Below are 20,045 nucleotides of genomic sequence, written 5' to 3'. Positions count from 1 at the left end.
TTTCTTTTCTTTTACTGTTCTTTCCATTTTTATTTAGTTTCATTTAATTACATAAGCATATATTTATTGTACACACTAAAGTTTTATGAGAAGTTTTCACACAGGTGTATAATGGACTTTGATCATATTGGTGCTTCCTAATTACCTCTTTTCTGTCCAGCCTTCTCCCTCTTAGTGGTCATCTCTCTCCTTGATCATAGTTCCTTTGCTTCACATTTCATTCTTTCTAAATTCTACATATTGTAGAAAAATGTAGTATTTGATGTTGTAATCACAATGTGAATATTCTCCATTTGCATTCATTTTGTGATAAGCAATATGCTTTGGTCCATCCAATCTCTGAGAAGTAAATGTGACATATGCCAGAATCTGATAGAAGAGAAAGTGGGAAGTAGTCTACAACACATGAGCACAGGAGATCACCTCCTATGTATAACCCCAGTAGCACAGACAACAAGAGCAACAGTGAATAAATGGGACCTCCTGAAACTGAGAAGCATCTGTAAAACAAAGGACACTCTCATTAAGACAAAAAGACATCCTACTGAATGGGAGAAGATCTTCACCAACCCCGCATCAGAAAAAGGTCTAATCTCCAAAATATATAAAGAACTCAAGAAACTGAACATGAAAATTCTAGTGAACCCAATTAAAAAATGGGGTACTGAACTGAACAGAGCATTCTTATCAGACGAAGTTCAAATGGCCAAAAGACACTTAAGGTCATGCTCAACCTCCTTAGCGATCAGGGAAATGCAAATCAAAACAACTTTGAGATACCATCTTACACCTGTCAGAATGGCTAAAATCAAAAACACCAATGATAGCCTGTGCTGGAGATGCTGTGGAGTAACGGGAACACTCATCCATTGCTGGTGGGAATGCAAACTTGTGCAACCACTTTGGAAATCAGTGTGATGGTTTCTCAGGAAATTGGAAATCAATCTACCACAGGACCCAGCAATTCCACTCTTTGGAATATACCCAAGAGATGCCCAAATATACTACAAATGCATTAGTTCAACTATGTTCATAGCAGCATTAATTGTAATTGCCAGATCCTGGAAACAACCTAGATGCCCCTCAAGAATGGATAAAGAAAGTACTACTCAGCTGTAAAAAATAATGACATTTTGAATTTTGCATACAAATGGATGGAAATAGAAAACACTATCCTGAGTGAGATAACCCAGACCCAAAAAGATGGATATGGTTTGTACTCACTAATTAGTGGACTCTAGCCATAAACAAAGGACATTAAGCCTATCGTTCACAAGCCTAGAGAAGTCAAATAACAAGAGGCACACAAAGAAAAACATATAGAGATCCTCTTGGAAATTAGAAGCAAACAAGATTGCCAGGCAAAAGTTGGGAGCATGGGGATGGGGTTAGGGGTGGGGACAGGGTTGGGAGAAGGGGAGAGGAGGAGAAGGGACAGACTGGAGAGAGCTTGGGGGAGTGGGAGGGTGGAGATGGAGGAAGGGCAGATATGGGAGCAGGGAAGAAAATATCTACATTAAGTGAGCCATTTTAGGGTTGGCAAGAGACTTGACTCTAGAGCGGTTTCCAGGTGTCCACGGGGATGTCCCCAGCTAGGTCGTTCGGTAGTGAGTAGAGGGTGTCTGAACTGACCTGCCCCACTATCACACTGATGATTATTTTGAATATCACCATAGAATCTTCGTCCGGCGTTGGATGGAGATAGAGACAGAGACCCACATCAGAGCAGCGGACTTAGCCAACAAGGTCCAGTTGAAGAGCAGAAGGAGGGAGTAGATGAGCAAGAAAGTCAGGACCACGAGGGGTTGGTCCATCAACTGAGGCAGTATGCTTGTTCTAATGGGAGCTCACCAAATCCAACTGGACCCGGTCTGAATGAGCATGCGATCAAACTGGACTCTCTGAATGTGGCTGAAAATGGGGGCTGAAAATGAGAAGCCATTGATATAGGCACTGGTACTTGTCTCTACTGCGTGGACTGGCTTTTTGGAACCCTAGTCTATTTGAATGTAAAGTTTCCTAGGCCTGGATATTAGGGGAATGGGGGAGGCTTGGACTTCCCACAGGGAAGGGTTCCCTGCCCTCTCTTAAGGAGGGAGGAGAAGGAAGGAGGGTGAGTGGAGGAGCTGGAGGGGATTGGGAGGAGGAGAGGAAGTGTAAAATTTTGAATGGAAAAATAAATTAAAAATTAATAAAAAAGAAGGACATGTTAAAAGGATCTATGTACTCTGTGTGTTTGAGCAGTGCATACAAAGATCTCCTCATTGTTTATATGAAAGAAAGTATACTATAAGGTGTCATTCACAGTAAGATGAAGCAAATGAAAGAACAGTGAGAAAATACACCAGGTGTTATCTCTTGTCAACTCTGATCACCTGAAAAAAGCCAAGAATATTCCTCCTAGGCTTTTATATTTCCCACTGAGATGATGGGGAAATGACAGGGCATTCCTATCATGTCTTTGCTTTCAAGTATACTGAATTGCCATGTTTGTACAATTCTTCTAGAAAGACACCTCATTGGAAAAACAGTCTACACTCTTTCCCATTCATAGGTCAAGGTCAGTTCATAGTTTTGTTCCAGTTGCTCCAATATCATTATGCTATTGTCATAACTCTCGATTCATAATTTTAAATGGGATATGCTTATGCCTTCAACATTGCTTTACCTGTCTCCACAAAATTTTATTAAGGATTCTTTTCTTCTACATAATTTTTAGACATTTTTTCTTTGTTTTAGTAAGTGTCAATGGAAACTTGATAGAGATGAATCATTTTTATATTACGGCTATTTTCAAAATATTCTTTTGATCTATGAGCATGGAAGGTCTTTCATTTTTACATATGTTTTTAATTTTGTTTGTAAGATTGTTGTATTTATTATAACTTTTTCTGTATACTTTCATATATTCATTGTTAGCTTTAGCTTCCATTTCTACAATTACAAACATAATTATTTTCCTGATTTCTTTTTATGTGTGTTATAGATTTGTAGAAAAGCTACATATTTATCTATGTTTAAATTAATATCAACTGAATTAATATGAGTTATGTCAGATTTAAAAACTCTCCAAGAAATCTTGAAAGTTTTATTTACTAAATAAAATAAGCTTTTTCCTTTCTTAGTATTAAACTTTATAATCCACTGACACTATATTGAAATATGGGTATATATTGAAATATGGGTAGTTATGCTGGGAGCCTTTGTCAGAGAAGCTCTTTTCAGTAGGTGCTGTGAATGATGAGACTCCTAACTAGCAGAGGTACCAAGAGTAAGTGATTATTTAATGCTCAGGGTTAGACTGAACAGTGGAAATGAATATTGGTCATAACCCTCAAGACTCAGCAGATATCCGGAAAAGAGGTAGAAAGAATGTAAAGTTCAAACGATAAAGAACAGTGCCATTAAAATCTATCTCCTGGACCTGACCTTGAATTATATAACCAGAGCATATATACACATATCACCTGTGGTAGATGAAAACCATGTGTAACTCCAATTTAAATGGATCTTTTGTACTATTTGGGCACTTGGTGCACATATAATCCAAACATCCTAAACATAAAACAATAAATAATTACATTTGGAAAATGTACAGAAACACTAGAAAATATAGATTCTAGATAACAAATATACCAGAAAAATATCTTAAACAATAAATGTACTAGATACAAAACTAAGTCATAATACTTTTTAGTTGAGAATAAAGCCCATACCTAAGTATTATTTAAGTGTAGGGAAATATTATACTCATTTAGAAGATATGAAAAATTGTCAATTTTGTATTTGTGAAAAATCATTAAGTAACTAAATACTAAGCTGGAACCTGGTTTTCTTAAAATGCTAGCAGGACCCTGGCGGGCTCATGGAGCGAGCAGGTGTGAGCCCAATGGGGACGGAGCCTTTAGCAGGTCCCCAGTGAGGAACCCCAGAGCATCCTAGCTGTAATTGGCGGTGGACGCGTGGCAGATGGGCAGGAATGCGGTGTGACTGGGGCAGGCTGGTGATCCCACCATGCGGCGAGCGGGCTGCCGAGCCTGTTCTTTTTTTTTTTTTTTTTTTTTTTTTTTAGGTTTTTTTTTATTTTATTTTATTCTTTTTTAATTAAAATTTCCTCCTCCTCCCCGTTTCCCATTTCCCTCCCCCTCCTCCCACACATTGCCCCCTCCCCCCTCTCCCCACTCCTCTCCCCCTCCCCCCACTCCATTCCCCCTGCCTCTGAAGAGCAGTCCAAATTCCCTGCCCTGCTGGAAGTCCAAGGTCCTCCCACTTCTATCTAGGTCCAGGAAGGTGAGCATCCAAACAAGCTAGGCTCCCTCAAAGCCAGTTCATGTATTAGGATCGAAACCTAGTGCCATTGTCCTTGGCTTCTCATCAGGAGATAGAGACAGAGACACAATTTGGAGCAAACCTGCCCGCAGTGAGTCCAGGTAGAGCCAAGTGGCTGCAGGTTTCTCAACAGCAGGGGGCCACGCATCATGCAGACCCATAGACACAGAAAATAGCCATAAAACATTTATTGAGCGAGTAAGAAAGAGAGAGAGACAGAGAGAGACAGAGAGAGAGACAGAGAGAAGGAGAGACAGAGACACACACGTGCCCATGCCAAGGGAACAGGAAGGGAAAGGGGGCAAGATGGCAGTGAAGGTAAGGTCAGAGGTAATGGGAGTGGGCGTGGCTTGTCCCCCAAAGAGACCGGACACCACAACAGAACCAGAACACTTAACTTTAATATGAAGAGCACATTCAGGAAACAAAAATTTAATTTAATTTTTAAATAAAAAATGTATGTTTTTAAATTTTAATAATTCATGAAATTATATTTATGAGACTCAAATAATCTCATTAGGAATTGTTGTAAAATTATAGTAAAGAAATTTCAAACTTGTAAAATGGAAATATATTTGTAAAGTAAGAATGAATGGAAGAAAGAGAACTTGAGAGGCAATTACATGATGTGTACATAAAATTTAAAAATGTAAAGGGAATGTTAATATTAATTCTAGAAGAGTTAAAGAACTGAAAGCCTAGGTGAACTGACAAGATCTAGACAGGAAAGTTGGCTTCACCCTTGACACCTGGTGGCTGTTAGGACCCACAACCTTCCTTCTGCTGATATCTTCTACTTTTAGACTACAGGGAACTGTAGGAAACTGACCTGCCTATGGAACCTTCCATCCTTACCCTTTGAGGTCCTATAATCTCGCAACCTCAGAGACATGCTTGCACAGTCTCTGCTTTCTCAGAGAGACAGTGATCCTTCAGTTGATCTGATTAATGAACAACTCTGCTTCTGCTCATGTCTGTTAACATTTTGTTTCTTTTGGTTCTAATAGGTTAATCCTGATCTAACATTTGGTGCATCCTGCATGCTAGTGCTCCCCTCCCCTCTTTATGACTTCCCTTCTCTCCCCCCACCCATCTTCTATTTTGTAAGTCCCATCCCTTCAGAATTATAGCTGTTTGTGGGCTCAGTGTGATTTACAACCAATAGTCATGATTTGAATCCTCTAGGTTTTTGGTGAATTATGTGAAATAAACTTGGGTCATTTCCTCATCTACCTCCTCTCTCTCTATCTTCTGACTTCATCAGCAAAGACTCTGTGTTGATTGTCTTTTAGACTAAATCATCCACAATCTTACTGAGAAGCTAAGTCCTGGACAAGGTCTGCAGGCACCTCAGACTCAGGTCCTCTTCTGAATTCCAGGAATTTTTCAACTTTGCTCTCAGCTTTTGCACCTGATTTCCACACACAGGACACATCCTCAACTGAAAGTCAGAGTAGGTGCTCAGGACACTTTTGACTCTGCATAATGACTTGACAAACAAATGGAGCATTCCACTTGTTGCATAAGATAGGTCAAAATTGTTTGTGTCCAAGGACACTTTAGGTGTCATAATATTAACTCTCAAAAATGTAGGTCTTATCAACAACATATCTGCTACTCTCAGGCAGCTTTCCCTTCAGATCTGGGCCCAATATCAATTTAACAACAACCACACCTGGCCTAAATTCAGGGCTTTCTACTTTGAAAATCTAGTTAATTTAGATAAGTTGATAGATAAGAAAGAAAAAAAGAGAGAAAAGAAATCTAAACTTCTCTATTGTCACGTCTCTGCTCTATCTTCATTTCTGTCCTTCTCTTTATTCCTCCTCCATTTCTGCTCTTCACATTTTACCAACTCAAATTTCTAAACCTAAATCCCTAAACTCTCACTCAGATGCTAATCTGAGTGATAAGACCCTTCCATATATATATATATATATATATATATATATATATATATATATATATATATATAAAACCTTTTACCTTATCAAATTATTCTGTCCTGTTTATGTTAACAGAAGTTTTAGCCATGGTGGGATTTGATCTTTCAACTCCTGAAGCAAAGTTCTGTAAAATGTATCCAGGGAAAGTCTAGCCCCTCGATGTTTCAATTGGGAAAAGGAGGACAATCTAATCCAACCCTTTCTTCCATTCTGGACCTGGGCAGTTCATATTAATTAGGATGTGATTTATCAAAAGATCTTGATCACTCCTACAATGTGAGAATCATCTACCTAGTTTTGTGAACCATGTCACATTGTCATGTACATATGGACTCAGAACTTTTGAACGAGAATGATATCCTCGTGCTCTTTTAGGCCTATCTGCCTAGGCCATAAGCAATCTCCCTCTATACCCATAGTACCCTGATTAATAAAAATAGCATTTAAAGAAAAGGGGGATTACATTACTATGTGGGGGATATAAGCTTGAAAGGTATCATGCATTTCCTTCACATTTGGACAGCATGACCTCATCGAGGTGGAATTAAGCATGTTCTGTGACTGACCACATTGCTATAATATCTTAAAAGGGGCAACTGTTATATAACTTCACCACCATCTTGGTTGCTGTGATTACATGGCAAAACCAAACTGATGACACTCATAAAATTTCACGGGGCAGGTCTATCTCTATAGCCTTCTTCCACAACACCGTCATTTTGTCTCTCCCGACAACTCCTTTAGATACTGCTTGGTAACCTGCTGACCAACGTGGGCAGATGGACTGCATTCAGATTCACTTCCACACTTCACAACTTGTGCAGTCTTATTCCTAGCATTTTATTTAACTTTCTGAAGTGGATTCTCTTCTCTGCTCCCATTTCAACTAGTCTACATAGATCCTGGTAAACACATCCACTTTTCCTCTTGTCAGTTGTTGCTTTCGGCCCACAATACTTTTACCCATTCCCATTACTTAATTATAGCTCCCCATACCTAGAAGCATTTTCTACGTATATCAATAAATATGTAAAAAATGAATTAGAAGGAAGAGATCCTCCAAGTCTGCATAAAGTTTCTAAAAGCTAAGAGTTATTAGTGTCAGGTGTGGGATACTTACCTAAGAGTCATTGGTTATAGAGGCCCTAGAGGCTTCAAAACCAGTATAGATTCTTCTACTTCTCTTGATTGCCCACCAGAATTAGATGATAATACCATGTTACTAATGACAACTAGTCTCCACAATATATAATATGAATAATAAAGCCATAATTGTTCAGAATAACTTCTCCATGTTTGTTAACTCATGTAGGCTAATGAGGGAGAAGAGGCATCAACATTCTTTAATGAAGTTAAATACAATGAGTGGCAGTACACTTTTGAAAACAGTTAAATAAAATATATATTAAACAGAAATAATAAAATATATACATTTAATTTTGAAAATAAATTTGATACTCTATCTGAAAATGTTTGTGACTTACAAAAAAAATATTTATTTTCAATATTATGTTTTAGACTTTCTTTTCTATAATGCAGTGAGAGCTCTGTCAATTCTTTAATTGAAAGATTTTTTTAAACATTTAACGAATGTAAATTAATAAGATAAAAGTTAGTGAAACAGTATAAAGAAAATATTCTTGCATTATTGCAGATAATGTGACTTTTTAAAGTTTAGCCTTTGCACACACCGGGGTTATCTCTGCACCCAGAATTCTGACTTGATGTGTGTGTAGGGTAAGAGCTCTAAAGCAATGTAAGAAAAGGAGGAAGATCTTGGCCACATACTGAGAATATGTTCAGTGCAAAACTTATATTCACAAAGATGGTCAAATATTTGACTTTTAAGTGAATGAAGAAAGTTATAAAAACGTAGTGGAAATGACACGCATTTGTTATGTTACATGATACAAAAGTACAATGAAGATATTGATTGATAGGAAGGAAGAAATATGTGTTGATAATTATTACAGTGCATCTTTGCCTTAACAACCTTAAATATTTTCCATATTGTAACCAATATCACATTTACAATTTCATTATCTTTTAATTTTACTAAAATTATTTAATACAAATCTAAATTTTAGACTTTTGATTTCATTTCCAGCTATCTGAATAATTGTGATTAACAGATAAGTGGTTAAATATCTGAAAATATTCTTCAAACCAACTCCAAATGAAATTTAGCCAAGTTTTTGAATTATAATAAGCAGAAATTTATATCCATTTTGTTATCTCATTGTCAAGATGTTATTATTATTTTATGCAACTGAGGAAAATGATGATTAAAATTTCACTCACTTACTAGTGATAAGACCAATAATAAAATCTTCCATATCAGAAAGAGAATGACTTGAAAATGTTATGTACCCTAAATCATATATATGACATGTAATAATATATTAACTACTATATAAGCTTTAAAAATTCAAGTATATTTCCTCAATTTATGTGCTATATATCCTGATAATCTCAAATATTTAAAAATTGAGTTTCATACATATGTCTTGATTTTTCAATAATGACACAGACTTTTAAAGTTCCATTCTGAGAAATGCCCAAACTTTGGTTGGGGAAGGGAAGCTCACACAAATATAGAAAAAAAAAAAAAAAACCTGATAGATTCATGCAGAGAGAGTAGGTAAAAAAGTGATCAATAGCCTAACAGTGGTGGCTCACACCTTTAATCCCAGCCCTTGAAAGGATCTTTGTGATTTTGAGGCCATCCTGTTCTACAGAGCGAGTTCCTGGACAGCCAAAGCCACACTGCATTGAAAACAAAAACAAACAAACAAATGATGTGATCAGTAAGAAAAGAGATGTGTTTAAATGTCTAGCAACATTGTTATTTAAAATTCTGTGAGTCCTCTCCTTTTTTTCACAAGTCTAATGACAGCACTTTTCACTCCTTTGTTTCTGAGACTATAAATGAGTGGATTCAGCATGGGGATCACAATTGTATAGAAAACAGAAGCCACTTGGTCCTTTCCCAGGGAGTAGGACTTGCTTGGCTTCATATAAGTAAAGATCACAGTTCCATAGAAGATGGTGACTCCCAGGAGATGAGAGGCACAAGTGGAAAAGGCTTTGTGCTTACCTGAAGAAGAATTTATCTTCAAAATTGTAGAGAGAATGGACACATAGGATGAGAATAGAGGGATAAGGGACAGGACTACAGTAATACCAGCTAAAATGAATATGGAGACTTCAGCATCATGGGTATTACTGCAGGACAGGGCTAAAATTGGGAATGCATCGCAAAAGAAATGATGAATTACCTTGGATTTGCAGAAATTCAGTGGGCTTATGTGAAAGACAGTGACAGAGGCATCCATAGCTCCAATCATGTAGGATACAGAGATAAGAGCATGGCAGCGCCTTGTGGACATAATAACTGGATAGTGTAGGGGATTGCAGATGGCTACATAGCGGTCATAGGCCATGGAAAACAGTATAAAGCATTCAGTAACTGCCAAGAGGCCAAAAAGGTACAATTGAATGAAGCAGCCCATGAAGGAAATGCTCTTTCTGGAAGTCAGCAGGTTCTCTAAGGTTTTAGGTGTGATGGCAGTTGAGTAAATCAGGTCAAGGGATGACAATTGGGTGAGGAAGAAATACATCTGAGTGTGAAGCTGGACATCTAGATGAATGATTAGCATCATGCCTGTGTTCCCCAGCACAGTGGCCATGTATATAAAGAGAAAGAGGACAGAGAGGACTAGCTGGATCTCCTTGGAATCTGTCAATCCCATAAGCGTGAAGTTAGACTCATTTGTTTGGTTCCAGGCATTCATAATGGTTCTAAAATCTACAGAAATTAAAGACAATACTTAACCTAAATGATTTAAAATATGTTGTGTATATGCATTTGAAAGTCTTTTATTCTAATTGCATTTTATCTCAAACAATAATATTTTACAGTTTGCGGTTGTATAAAATTTAATTGCCCAAATAGACAGATATATAAAGCATTACTTGTTTATGAGCTCATATTGGTTAGCATATTTCACAATGTTGGTGGAACTGGTATTGTCATGAAATAATTCCTTTAGGCTACAACAAATATTAGCCTCTATAAACTACTACTTATCCCTTTCTTTTATATTAGAGAAATAATGCAAAAATTTCAAATAAATGAAGAGAATTTAATACAGTTCTGTCTATGTATATAAAAAGATTTTGAGACCAAATTATACTTATGATTCTGTTTCCCTAATTTTTATTGTGTGAGTTAATTAAGCCCAGTTTAAATATTACATAAATAGTAAAGAAAGATGTAAATCAAACCTTATACATGATTAATTCCTTAATAATGTCAATTAAGTCTGATTACAAATAAATTCACTTCTAATAGGAATATTTGTTTATTATAGAATCTCATTCCAAAAACTACACATCTTTGTCAATATTAATTATGACTTACTTATAAAATTAACAAATGATACATGTGCACAAAATTTTTTTGGAGCTTCTATTTCCACTTTGACTCATCTAATCCATTCTGGTTTTAAAGATACTTACTGTGAACCATAATTACTGAGGAATAAGCAATCAAACAAAAACCTCTTATAAGATTCTATGCTCCAAAATATTTACCTGTTCTTCTTTTTTCAATATAACATAGAAAATTTACATAAGGATTGGAAATCATCTGTACTAAATCAATTTTTTCCTTTATGTATTTGTTCCAATATTTTCTCTGAATTTATTATTTGTATTGTGTAGATAAATTTAACACCCTAGATATTGTATGCAGTTCTCTGTGAAACGAAAATTTTCTTGGTAAAGTATGGCCCAAATGAAGCCCAGGAATTGTTGTGGTATAAATAGGTGAGTGGCTGCCTTGCCTTTCTGCATTATGAATCCAGGTTCTTCATATGTAAGAACAATGAACATCACCCAACATGTGGTCATTTACGGGGCCAATTTCCAAGCACGATTCCTTGGCACAGTTTCTGAACTAAAGTGCAAGAACAAATTACATCAGGAAAAGTATGATCATGATCACTCTATTCTTTCTGATGCACCAAATAAAATCTATGTGCACATATTTTATGTAGTGTGCATATTAAATTGACTCAATTACAAATAATTTACATTTGTACATGACAATAATCAATTAAGTATATTTTATCTACTTTGGAAAGTTGAATTTTTCTGTTATATGTTAACTATTTCATCAGTATCACTCATTTTGTTCTTACAATCATTTCAGCAGTGAGAAAGTGCAGAAATGTTCACAATGCCCATGCATAATTGTACCAGTGCGGTATTACAGCTGTAACTCAAAACTGTTCAGACATTTAAATTAAATAATAGTGCACATCACTTCTGACATTGGAACACTAAAACTTTCCTTTTTATATTTGTATTCTTTCTCCTTCTCTTTCATGCATTTTTTACCTTTACTGCCTCCCTTTCTTTCCTCTTTTTTCTCTATTTCTGAACAATTTTCTTTTCTTTTACTGTTCTTCCCATTTTTACTTAGTTTCATTTAATTACATAAGCATATATTTATTGTACACACTAAAGTTTTATGAGAAGTTTTCACACAGGTGTATAATGGGCTTTGATCATATTGGTGCTTCCTAATTCCCTCTCCTGTCCTGCCTCCTCCCACTTAGTGGTCATCTCTCTCCTTGATCATAGTTCCCTTGTTTCATATTTCATTCTTTCTAAATTCTACATATTGTAGAAAAAGGTAGTATTTGATGTTGTAATCACAATGTGAATATTCCCCAATTGCATTCATTTTGTGATAAGCAATATGCTTTGGTCCATCCAATCTCTGAGAAGTAAACGTGATATATACCAGATTTTATTTATTCTCTCATTTCTAGTTAGAAGCTGAAATTATTTCCACCTTTCACTCTTTGTTTAGCACATAGGAGTACCAGGATCTCCACTGTATAATATATGTAGTTTTATGTGCGTATGCCGTAACAGTACAGTGATCATTTGCTAATTGTCTTTATTTTTAATACGTAAACTACATATCTGTTCATAACATACTTGGACTAATTGACATTCCAATTCTAATTAGCCATGCATATAGTAGTAACTATTTCCCTCTTTTACCAAACATTTGATGTTTTATTTTTTGATGACAGTCACTATGCCATGCTGAGACTGGTCCTTAGTAGAGATTTGAAATTACATTTCCAACATATAGGGTGTTAAACTTTTTTTATGTTGTTATACAGTGCTTGTATTTCATTGGAGAAATGCCTGCTCTTTTCAGAAGGTCCTATATGGGTAGCTCATGTGTTGTTTTTGCATCTCATTTTTTTAAGAGTACAAATATGTTCTTCAACAATATATAATTGTTAAGTTTCTGTCCCATATTCTTTTGTGAATTTGGATACAGTTGTTTGTTTTGTCTTGCTATCTTTTGAAATAGTCAAAGCCACACATGAAAACAGCACCATCAACAATATGAAGTAATTATTTTTAAAAGCTTTGGGGAATTGCAGTGGATGAAATATGTAACTTTGTGCTTAATCTCTATTTTCTTTCCATCATTATTTTTTTCTGGATTTTTTTTGATTATACACTGTGTTGATGCGCCCTATCCAAGAGAAAAATCTTTGTATGTAGAAAGGCATGTTAAAAGGATCTATGTGGTGAAACCTGGTACTCTGTGTTTGAGCAGCGTATACAAAGATCTCCTCATTTTTTATATGAAAGAAAGTATACTATAAGGTGTCACTCACAGAAACATGAAGCAAATGAAAGAACAGTGAGAAAATACACCAGGTGTTATCTCCTGTCAACTCTGATCACCTGAAAACAGCCAAGAATATTCCTCCTAGGCTTTTATATTTCCCACTGAGATGATGGGGAAATGACAGGGCATTCCTATCATGTCTTTGCTTTCAAGTATACTGAACTGCCATGCTTGTACAATTCTTCTAGAAAGACACCTCATTGGAAAAACAGTCTACACTCTGTCCCATTCATAGGTCAAGGTCAGTTCATAGTTTTCTCCCAGTTGCTCCAATATCATTATGCTGTTATCATAACTCTAGATTCATTTTAAATAGGATATGCTTATGCCTCCAACATTGCTTTACCAGTTTCCTCAAGATTTTATTAAGGATTCTTTTCTTCTACATAATTTTTAGACATTTTTTCTTTGTTTTAGTAAGTGTCAATGGAAACTTGATGGAGATGAATCATTTTTACATTATGGCTATTTTCAAAATATTAATTCTTTTGATCTATGAGCATGGAAGGTCTTTCATTTTTACATATATTTTCAATTTTGTTCATAAGCATGTTGTACTTTCTATTATAATTTTTTCTGTATACTCTCATATATTCATTGTTAGCTTTAGCTTCCATTTCTACAATTACAAACATAATTATTTTCCTGATTTCTTTTTATGTGTGTTATTGATTTGTAGAAAAGCTACATATTTATCTATGTTTAAATTAATATCAACTGAATTAATATGAGTTATGTCAGATTTAAAAACTTTCCAAGAAATTTTGAAAGTTTTATTTACTAAATAAAATAAGCTTTTCCTTCCTTAGGATTAAACTTTATAATTCACTGACACTCAAGAGTTAATTATATTGAAATATGGGTAGCTATGCTGGGAGCATTTGTCAGAGAAGCTCTTTTGCAGTAGGTGTTCCAAGTGATGAGACTCCTAACTAGCAGAGGTACCAAGAGTAAGTGATTATTTAATGCTCAGAGTTAGACTGAACAATGGTAGTGAATATTCATAACCCTCCTCAATACTCAGCAGATATCCTGGAAAAGAGGCAGAAAGTATGTAAAGGTCAAATGATAAGGAACAGTGTCATTAAAATCAATCTCCTGGACCTGACCTTGAATTATATAACCAGAGCATATATAGACACATCACCTGGTTAAGTATAAGAAATTCAGGATCAAAGATGGTTCAAAGTCCATGTGTACACTATAAACATTTTTTAAATTATTTATAAACAAAAATAGAGACCTAAAGAGTTGCTCAGTGCTAACTAATCTTGAGGACTTAGGTTCAATTACCCAAAACTATGTGGTAGAGAAAAATCATGTGTAACGTCAATTTAAATGGATCTTTTGTACTATTTGGAGACTTAGTGCATATATAATCCAAAATTCCTAAACATAAAACAATAAATAATTACATTTGGAAAATATACAGAAACACTAAAAAATGTAGATTCTAGATTACAAATATACCAGAAAAATATCTTAGACAACAAATACTAGATAAAAAACTAAGCCATAATACTTTTTAGTTGAGGATAACGCCCATATCTAAGTAGATTTAAAGTGTAGAGGAATATTATACTCATTTAGAAGATATGAAAAATTGTCAATTTTGTATTTGTAAAAAATCATCAAATAGATAAATACTAAGGTGGAACCAGAACACTTAACTTTAAATATGAAGAGAACATTCAGGAAACAAAAATTAAGTTTAATTTTTATATAACAAAATATATGATTCTAAATTTTAATTATTCATGAAATTGTACTGATGAGACTCAAATAATCTCATTAGGAATTGTTGTAAAATTATAGTAAAGAAATTTCAAACTTGTAAAATGGAAATATATTTGTAAAGTAAGTTTGAATGGAAGAAAGGCAACTAGAGAGGCAATTTCATGATGTGTACATAAAATTTAAAAACATAAAGGGAATGCTAATATTAATTCTAGAAGAGTTAAAGAACTGAAAGTCTAGGTGGACTGACAAGATCTAGACAGGAAAATTGGCTTCACCCTTGACACCTGGTGGCTGTTAGGACCCACAACCTTCCTTCTGCTGATATCTTCTACTTTTAGACTACAGGGAACTGTAGGAAACTGACCTGCCTATGGAACCTTCCATCCTTACCCTTTGAGGTCCTATAATCTCGCAACCTCAGAGACATGCTTGCACAGTCTCTGCTTTCTCAGAGAGACAGTGATCCTTCAGTTGATCTGATTAATGAACAACTCTGCTTCTGCTCATGTCTGTTAACATTTTGTTTCTTTTGGTTCTAATAGGTTAATCCCGATCTAACATTTGGTGCATCCTGCATGCTAGTGCTCCCCTCCCCTCTTTATGACTTCCCTTCTCTCCCCCCACCCATCTTCTATTTTGTAAGTCCCATCCCTTCAGAATTATAGCTGTTTGTGGGCTCAGTGTGATTTACAACCAATAGTCATGATTTGAATCCTCTGGATTTTTGGTAAATTTTGTAAATTAAGACTTGGTCATTTCCTCATCTACTTCCCTCAAGCAGATCGAAGACATCAACATTGATCATGATAGATGAGAATGTGGGAAGTAGCTTTGAAAGCATTAGAACAGGGAACAACCTTAATTATAACACCAGAAGCACAGACACTGAGATCAAAAACTGGTAAATGAGAAAAAGCTTCTGAAAGGCAAAGGAAACTGTGCTATTTATTTATTGGAGTTGAATAAAGTATACATTTATATTTATGTTTTCTTCAGTTTTTCCATTACATATTTTGTAAATCATAATCAACACCCTGTCATATTTTGCTATTAATAGTGAAGAAAGCATACTATCACCTATAATATTCAATCTTACTTATACTATACATTCAATCTTATATATTCAATCTTATGCTTTGCAACAGAAGAAACAAGGTTATCAGTAAATAGTAAATCTGGGATTTTATCACAGAAGCTTTATTTAAAATATAGTATTTCTTATTGTTCATAACCATATTTTCTCAGCTATGTGAAGAATGTAAAGGTAAAAATTAGAATGTTTCTGAATTTTTATGTGTGTGTGTGTGTGTCTGTGAACACGTGTAGATGTGTTTCATAAAAGTCTGAATGATGGACCATCTAGTTTCTCATTGTGCAATTTGGCCTACCTAAATTAGATTATGTTCCTGATATGTTTCAGTGAAAATTTGCATATGTATTCCAATGATTCTTTATAGTAATGAAGGATGGAAATGAGGCAGTGTTAGATTAAGACACATGGCAACTGGGACCCATCAGCCATAGTATGACTTTCTTTCCTGCAAGTATAACATGATTACTATCATGGAGTAAAAGAATATTTTGGCTAGGTAGTCATGGCAACTAATTGAGTGCAACAATACAAAGGTAGTTAGGTATATGTGTACGGTAATGGTAACGAACTATTTATGTTGCCTAGTAGGTGGAAGAGGGAAGAGTAACAAAATATCATCTGGGTGCCCAGTTATTACTTTCTTCGGTTCTCTTGCAACTACAAGTGATCTTGGAAGATGCTAGAGTTCATAGGAAATGAAGAGTTACCAGAAGTGGGGACTTAAAGATGCAGCATCCATAAGGTTACTCTCAGTGATAGAGTGGGAATCTGCAATAACACAGCTGTATTGGTTTCACACACACACCTCTGTAAGTAAGCCCTCACATATGTCCTGTAAGTGAGCCCAAGAAGCTCATAATTCACCAAGAAAAAAGGAAGGGTAAAGTCTTCAAATAGTCAGAGTACAGATAGTCATAGATTAAAAGGAATAAAGAAAAATAAGTCACATAAAGATGAAATATTCAAAGAGAGTCTGGATTATGTATATTATTGTATATTCTTTGAATTTTTTGACTGTGATGGAGCTAAATACAGAGAGACATTTCATTGTGTGGTGATGGAGGTGGGTCTTGTATTAATCTGTTGCTTTCATTGGTTAATTAATAAAGAAACTGCCTAGGCCCATTTGATAGGCCAACCCTTAGGTGGGTGGAGTAAACAGAACAGAATGCTGGGAGAAAGAAGCTGAGTCAGGGAGTCGCCATGATTCTCCCACTTCAGACAGACGCAGGTTAAGATCTTTCCTGGTAAGCCAGCTCGTGGTACTACACAGAATATTAGAAATGGGTTAGATCAGTATGTAAGAGCTAGCCAATAAGAGGCTGGAACTAATGGGCCAGGCAGTGTTCAAAAGAAAAAAAAAATCTGTCTTAGGAACTGCCCCTGGAGGATGACCATGTTACGTGATGCTCATGGCATTTCAACATAAATTCTGGTGTCATGGAAAGAGATAAAGTCATAGAATTCTCTATTTATAGTCACACTTGTTCTTAAGATAAATTTGCAACATAACTTCCTTTAAAATTGACTTTGAAAAAGAACTGAGGAAAGTGTCAAGGATAATTCATTTAATTTCTGAATGTTTTTCAAATGAATTCACAAAAAAGAAGAATAATCAGAAGGAAAACAGAAGCTCTAAGACTGACAGGCTCAAATCCATGAATATATTTTATCTTTCTATGTGAAAAAATTTGGGAGATGAATATTTCAGCTCAATGCTATTGGAAATATTTCATCTCCTTTTTTTTTCTACCAACTTTGGCACTCAGAGTAAGTATTTTATAAGTTGTGACTGTTTGAAACTGCTAAAGTAGAGATTATGTTTAAAAGTTAAAGTTCACATATCATTTTGTGCTTACAAAAGTAGCATTGGCATTGTGACAAACAGAATCGGTGGAAAGAGATTGCACCAGGGATGATTAATCTTTCAGTAAAATAATTATACCTAAAAAATGTTTTTAGTGGTCAGAAAAAGTATGCCACACTTAGTAATAGTTATTTGTCTTAACATAGCCTATTAAAATTAAGAAAAACAATTAGGGTTGATTTGTATTGAAAAAGCCATGAAATGATGCATTAAAGTTTTTTCTGTCCTTCTACATTAAATTTGAATTTCATTTAGACTCTCTGGAATAAATTTGTGGCTAATATCCTTTCATGTCTTCCATTTTTAACATGATCCTAAATTCTACATGAATATGTGCTGAGTTCACATTAGTTATCTGAGTTCTGTAACTTAGATCCTGTGTAAAGTGAGGGGATATTATTATGATGTCCATGATAACAGCTCATGTAGGTTAAGCATATAAAAGAAAGTTATTTAGATTAGCACCATTTTTCTTGGAATTAGCACATATATTATCACTTATGATATCATAACTCAGTATCAACTTGTACTTCTATTTGAAAATATGTTTACAGTTCTTTAATATAGTCATAAAAGTACAGTGACAAACATGCACAAAAAATCCTATGCCAAAAAAACCTATGCATTACCTATAATTTCTCATCATTTAGAGTAACTCACTATGAACACCTGGAATCACACAAATAAACCAGACTTCGTCCTCTTGGGACTGACAGATTCCAAAGATCTCCAGCTGGTACTCTCTGTGGTGTTTCTCCTGATATACATGGTCACTGTGCTGGGGAACACAGGCATGATGCTAATTATTTGTCTAGATGTCCAGCTTCACACCCCAATGTATTTCTTCCTCATCCATCTGTCATTTGCTGACCTCAGTTACTCTACTGCCATCACACTTAAAACTTTAGAGAACCTGCTGACTTCAAACAAGAGCATTTCCTTCACAGATTGTTTTGCACAAATGTACATTTTTATCCTTTTGGCAGGCACTGAATGTTTTCTGCTTTCCTCAATGGCCTATGATAGCTACATAGCTATCTGCAAACCTTTATATTGTCCAACTATTATGTCTTCACGATGCTGCCTTACCCTGCTCACTGGATCCTACATTATTGGAACTGTGGATTCCTCTGCTGGTGTGTTTGCCATGATTACACTACATTTCTGCAAGTCCAACATCATCCATCATTTTTACTGTGACACATCTCCACTTTTATCTCTGTCCTGCAGTGACACAAATGGAGTTGAAATAATAATATTCATTTTTGCAAGTTCCACCCTTCTTTGGTCCCTTATCACAATATCTGTATCCTACGTGTTTGTTCTTTCTACTATTTTGAAGATCAATTCCACTTCAGGAAAGCAAAAAGCCTTCTCCACCTGTGCCTCTCACCTCCTTGGAGTGACTCTCTTTTACAGTACTCTGGTCTTTACTTATTTAAAACCAAATAAGTCCTACTCCCTGGGAAAGGATCAAGTAGCTTCTGTGTTTTACACCATTGTTTTCCCTATGCTGAACCCACTCATTTACAGTCTCAGGAACAAAGAAGTGAAAGGTGCTGTTGTTAGATTAGTGAAGAAGAGACAAGGATCCAGGTAGTTGAGTGAGGGTAGGTGGTGAGTCACAAAGTTTTCAATTGTGCCTGTCTTTAAAAAGTTACAATTAATTTTCTATTTCTATTATTGTTTGTCTTTTCTCATACATAAGTGGTTAACAGCCAGGAATGATGTTTTAGATTTCAGTTTTTCTTACTGAATTTCAAGGAACACATACTAAGAAATATATTTTTTTTCTATTTTAAGGAATACTAGTTTGTAAAGGATAAAAATATGTTTGAAATTCTTACAGTCATACATATAAAATTTTAGACCCATTGAACAATTCATTATATATAATGTAAAGATAGATACTACAAAAGCTACACTTTCTGAAATCATGCATTTTATAATGTGCAATCACCTATTTGTTAAATACTTCCGGATAAGTCTAAGTTATTATTCAATTTTTTCAACAGTACAAGATAAATAGTAATCTCAGATACATGTGACAAGATAATGGAAGTAATGTACTTAAGGAACCAATAAAAATGCTGTTTATCATCATTAAGAGACTCCTATTCCTCACGTATTTATATGTTCAATGTCATTCCTTGAAGAATATTCACTGGCATTTTATAAATTACTTTAAGATTATTTAATTCACAATCATGTTAGTATGCTAAAAATATATTTCATTGTTTTAAATTTTGAATTTTATATAAAATTATGAAGTAGTATTAAGTTATTGTTAAAATTATTGTGTTTTAAATTGTAATGTGTTGGTAATAATCTTAAAACTTTTAA

The 20,045-nt window shown here is 35.0% G+C and overlaps 2 protein-coding genes across 2 annotated transcripts; one reads left to right on the top strand and one right to left on the bottom strand.

Moving 5' to 3' along the window:
- Window positions 1-9,124: 9,124 nt before the first annotated feature.
- LOC130862999 (olfactory receptor 8H1-like) lies at window positions 9,125-10,069 on the bottom strand. The gene has a single exon (XM_057752866.1). It carries the CDS (start codon window positions 10,067-10,069, stop codon window positions 9,125-9,127), a length of 945 nt encoding a protein of 314 aa, XP_057608849.1.
- An 8,294-nt stretch (window positions 10,070-18,363) lies between these two features.
- On the top strand, window positions 18,364-19,302 carry LOC130870193 (olfactory receptor 8H1-like). Its single transcript, XM_057762802.1, has one exon. It carries the CDS (start codon window positions 18,364-18,366, stop codon window positions 19,300-19,302), a length of 939 nt encoding a protein of 312 aa, XP_057618785.1.
- The last annotated feature ends 743 nt before the right edge of the window (window positions 19,303-20,045 follow it).

Source organism: Chionomys nivalis, chromosome 2 (assembly GCF_950005125.1).
Source record: "Chionomys nivalis chromosome 2, mChiNiv1.1, whole genome shotgun sequence".
Lineage (NCBI taxonomy): Eukaryota > Metazoa > Chordata > Mammalia > Rodentia > Cricetidae > Chionomys > Chionomys nivalis.
Note: the sequence above shows the minus strand (reverse complement) of the source record. Positions and strands in the feature narration are given on the sequence as shown.

What these genes read in the sequence shown, in the direction of transcription:
- LOC130862999 (XM_057752866.1), bottom strand. Translation starts at nt 10,069, where the DNA reads ATGAATGCCTGGAACCAAACAAATGAGTCTAACTTCACGCTTATGGGA.
- LOC130870193 (XM_057762802.1), top strand. Translation starts at nt 18,364, where the DNA reads ATGAACACCTGGAATCACACAAATAAACCAGACTTCGTCCTCTTGGGA.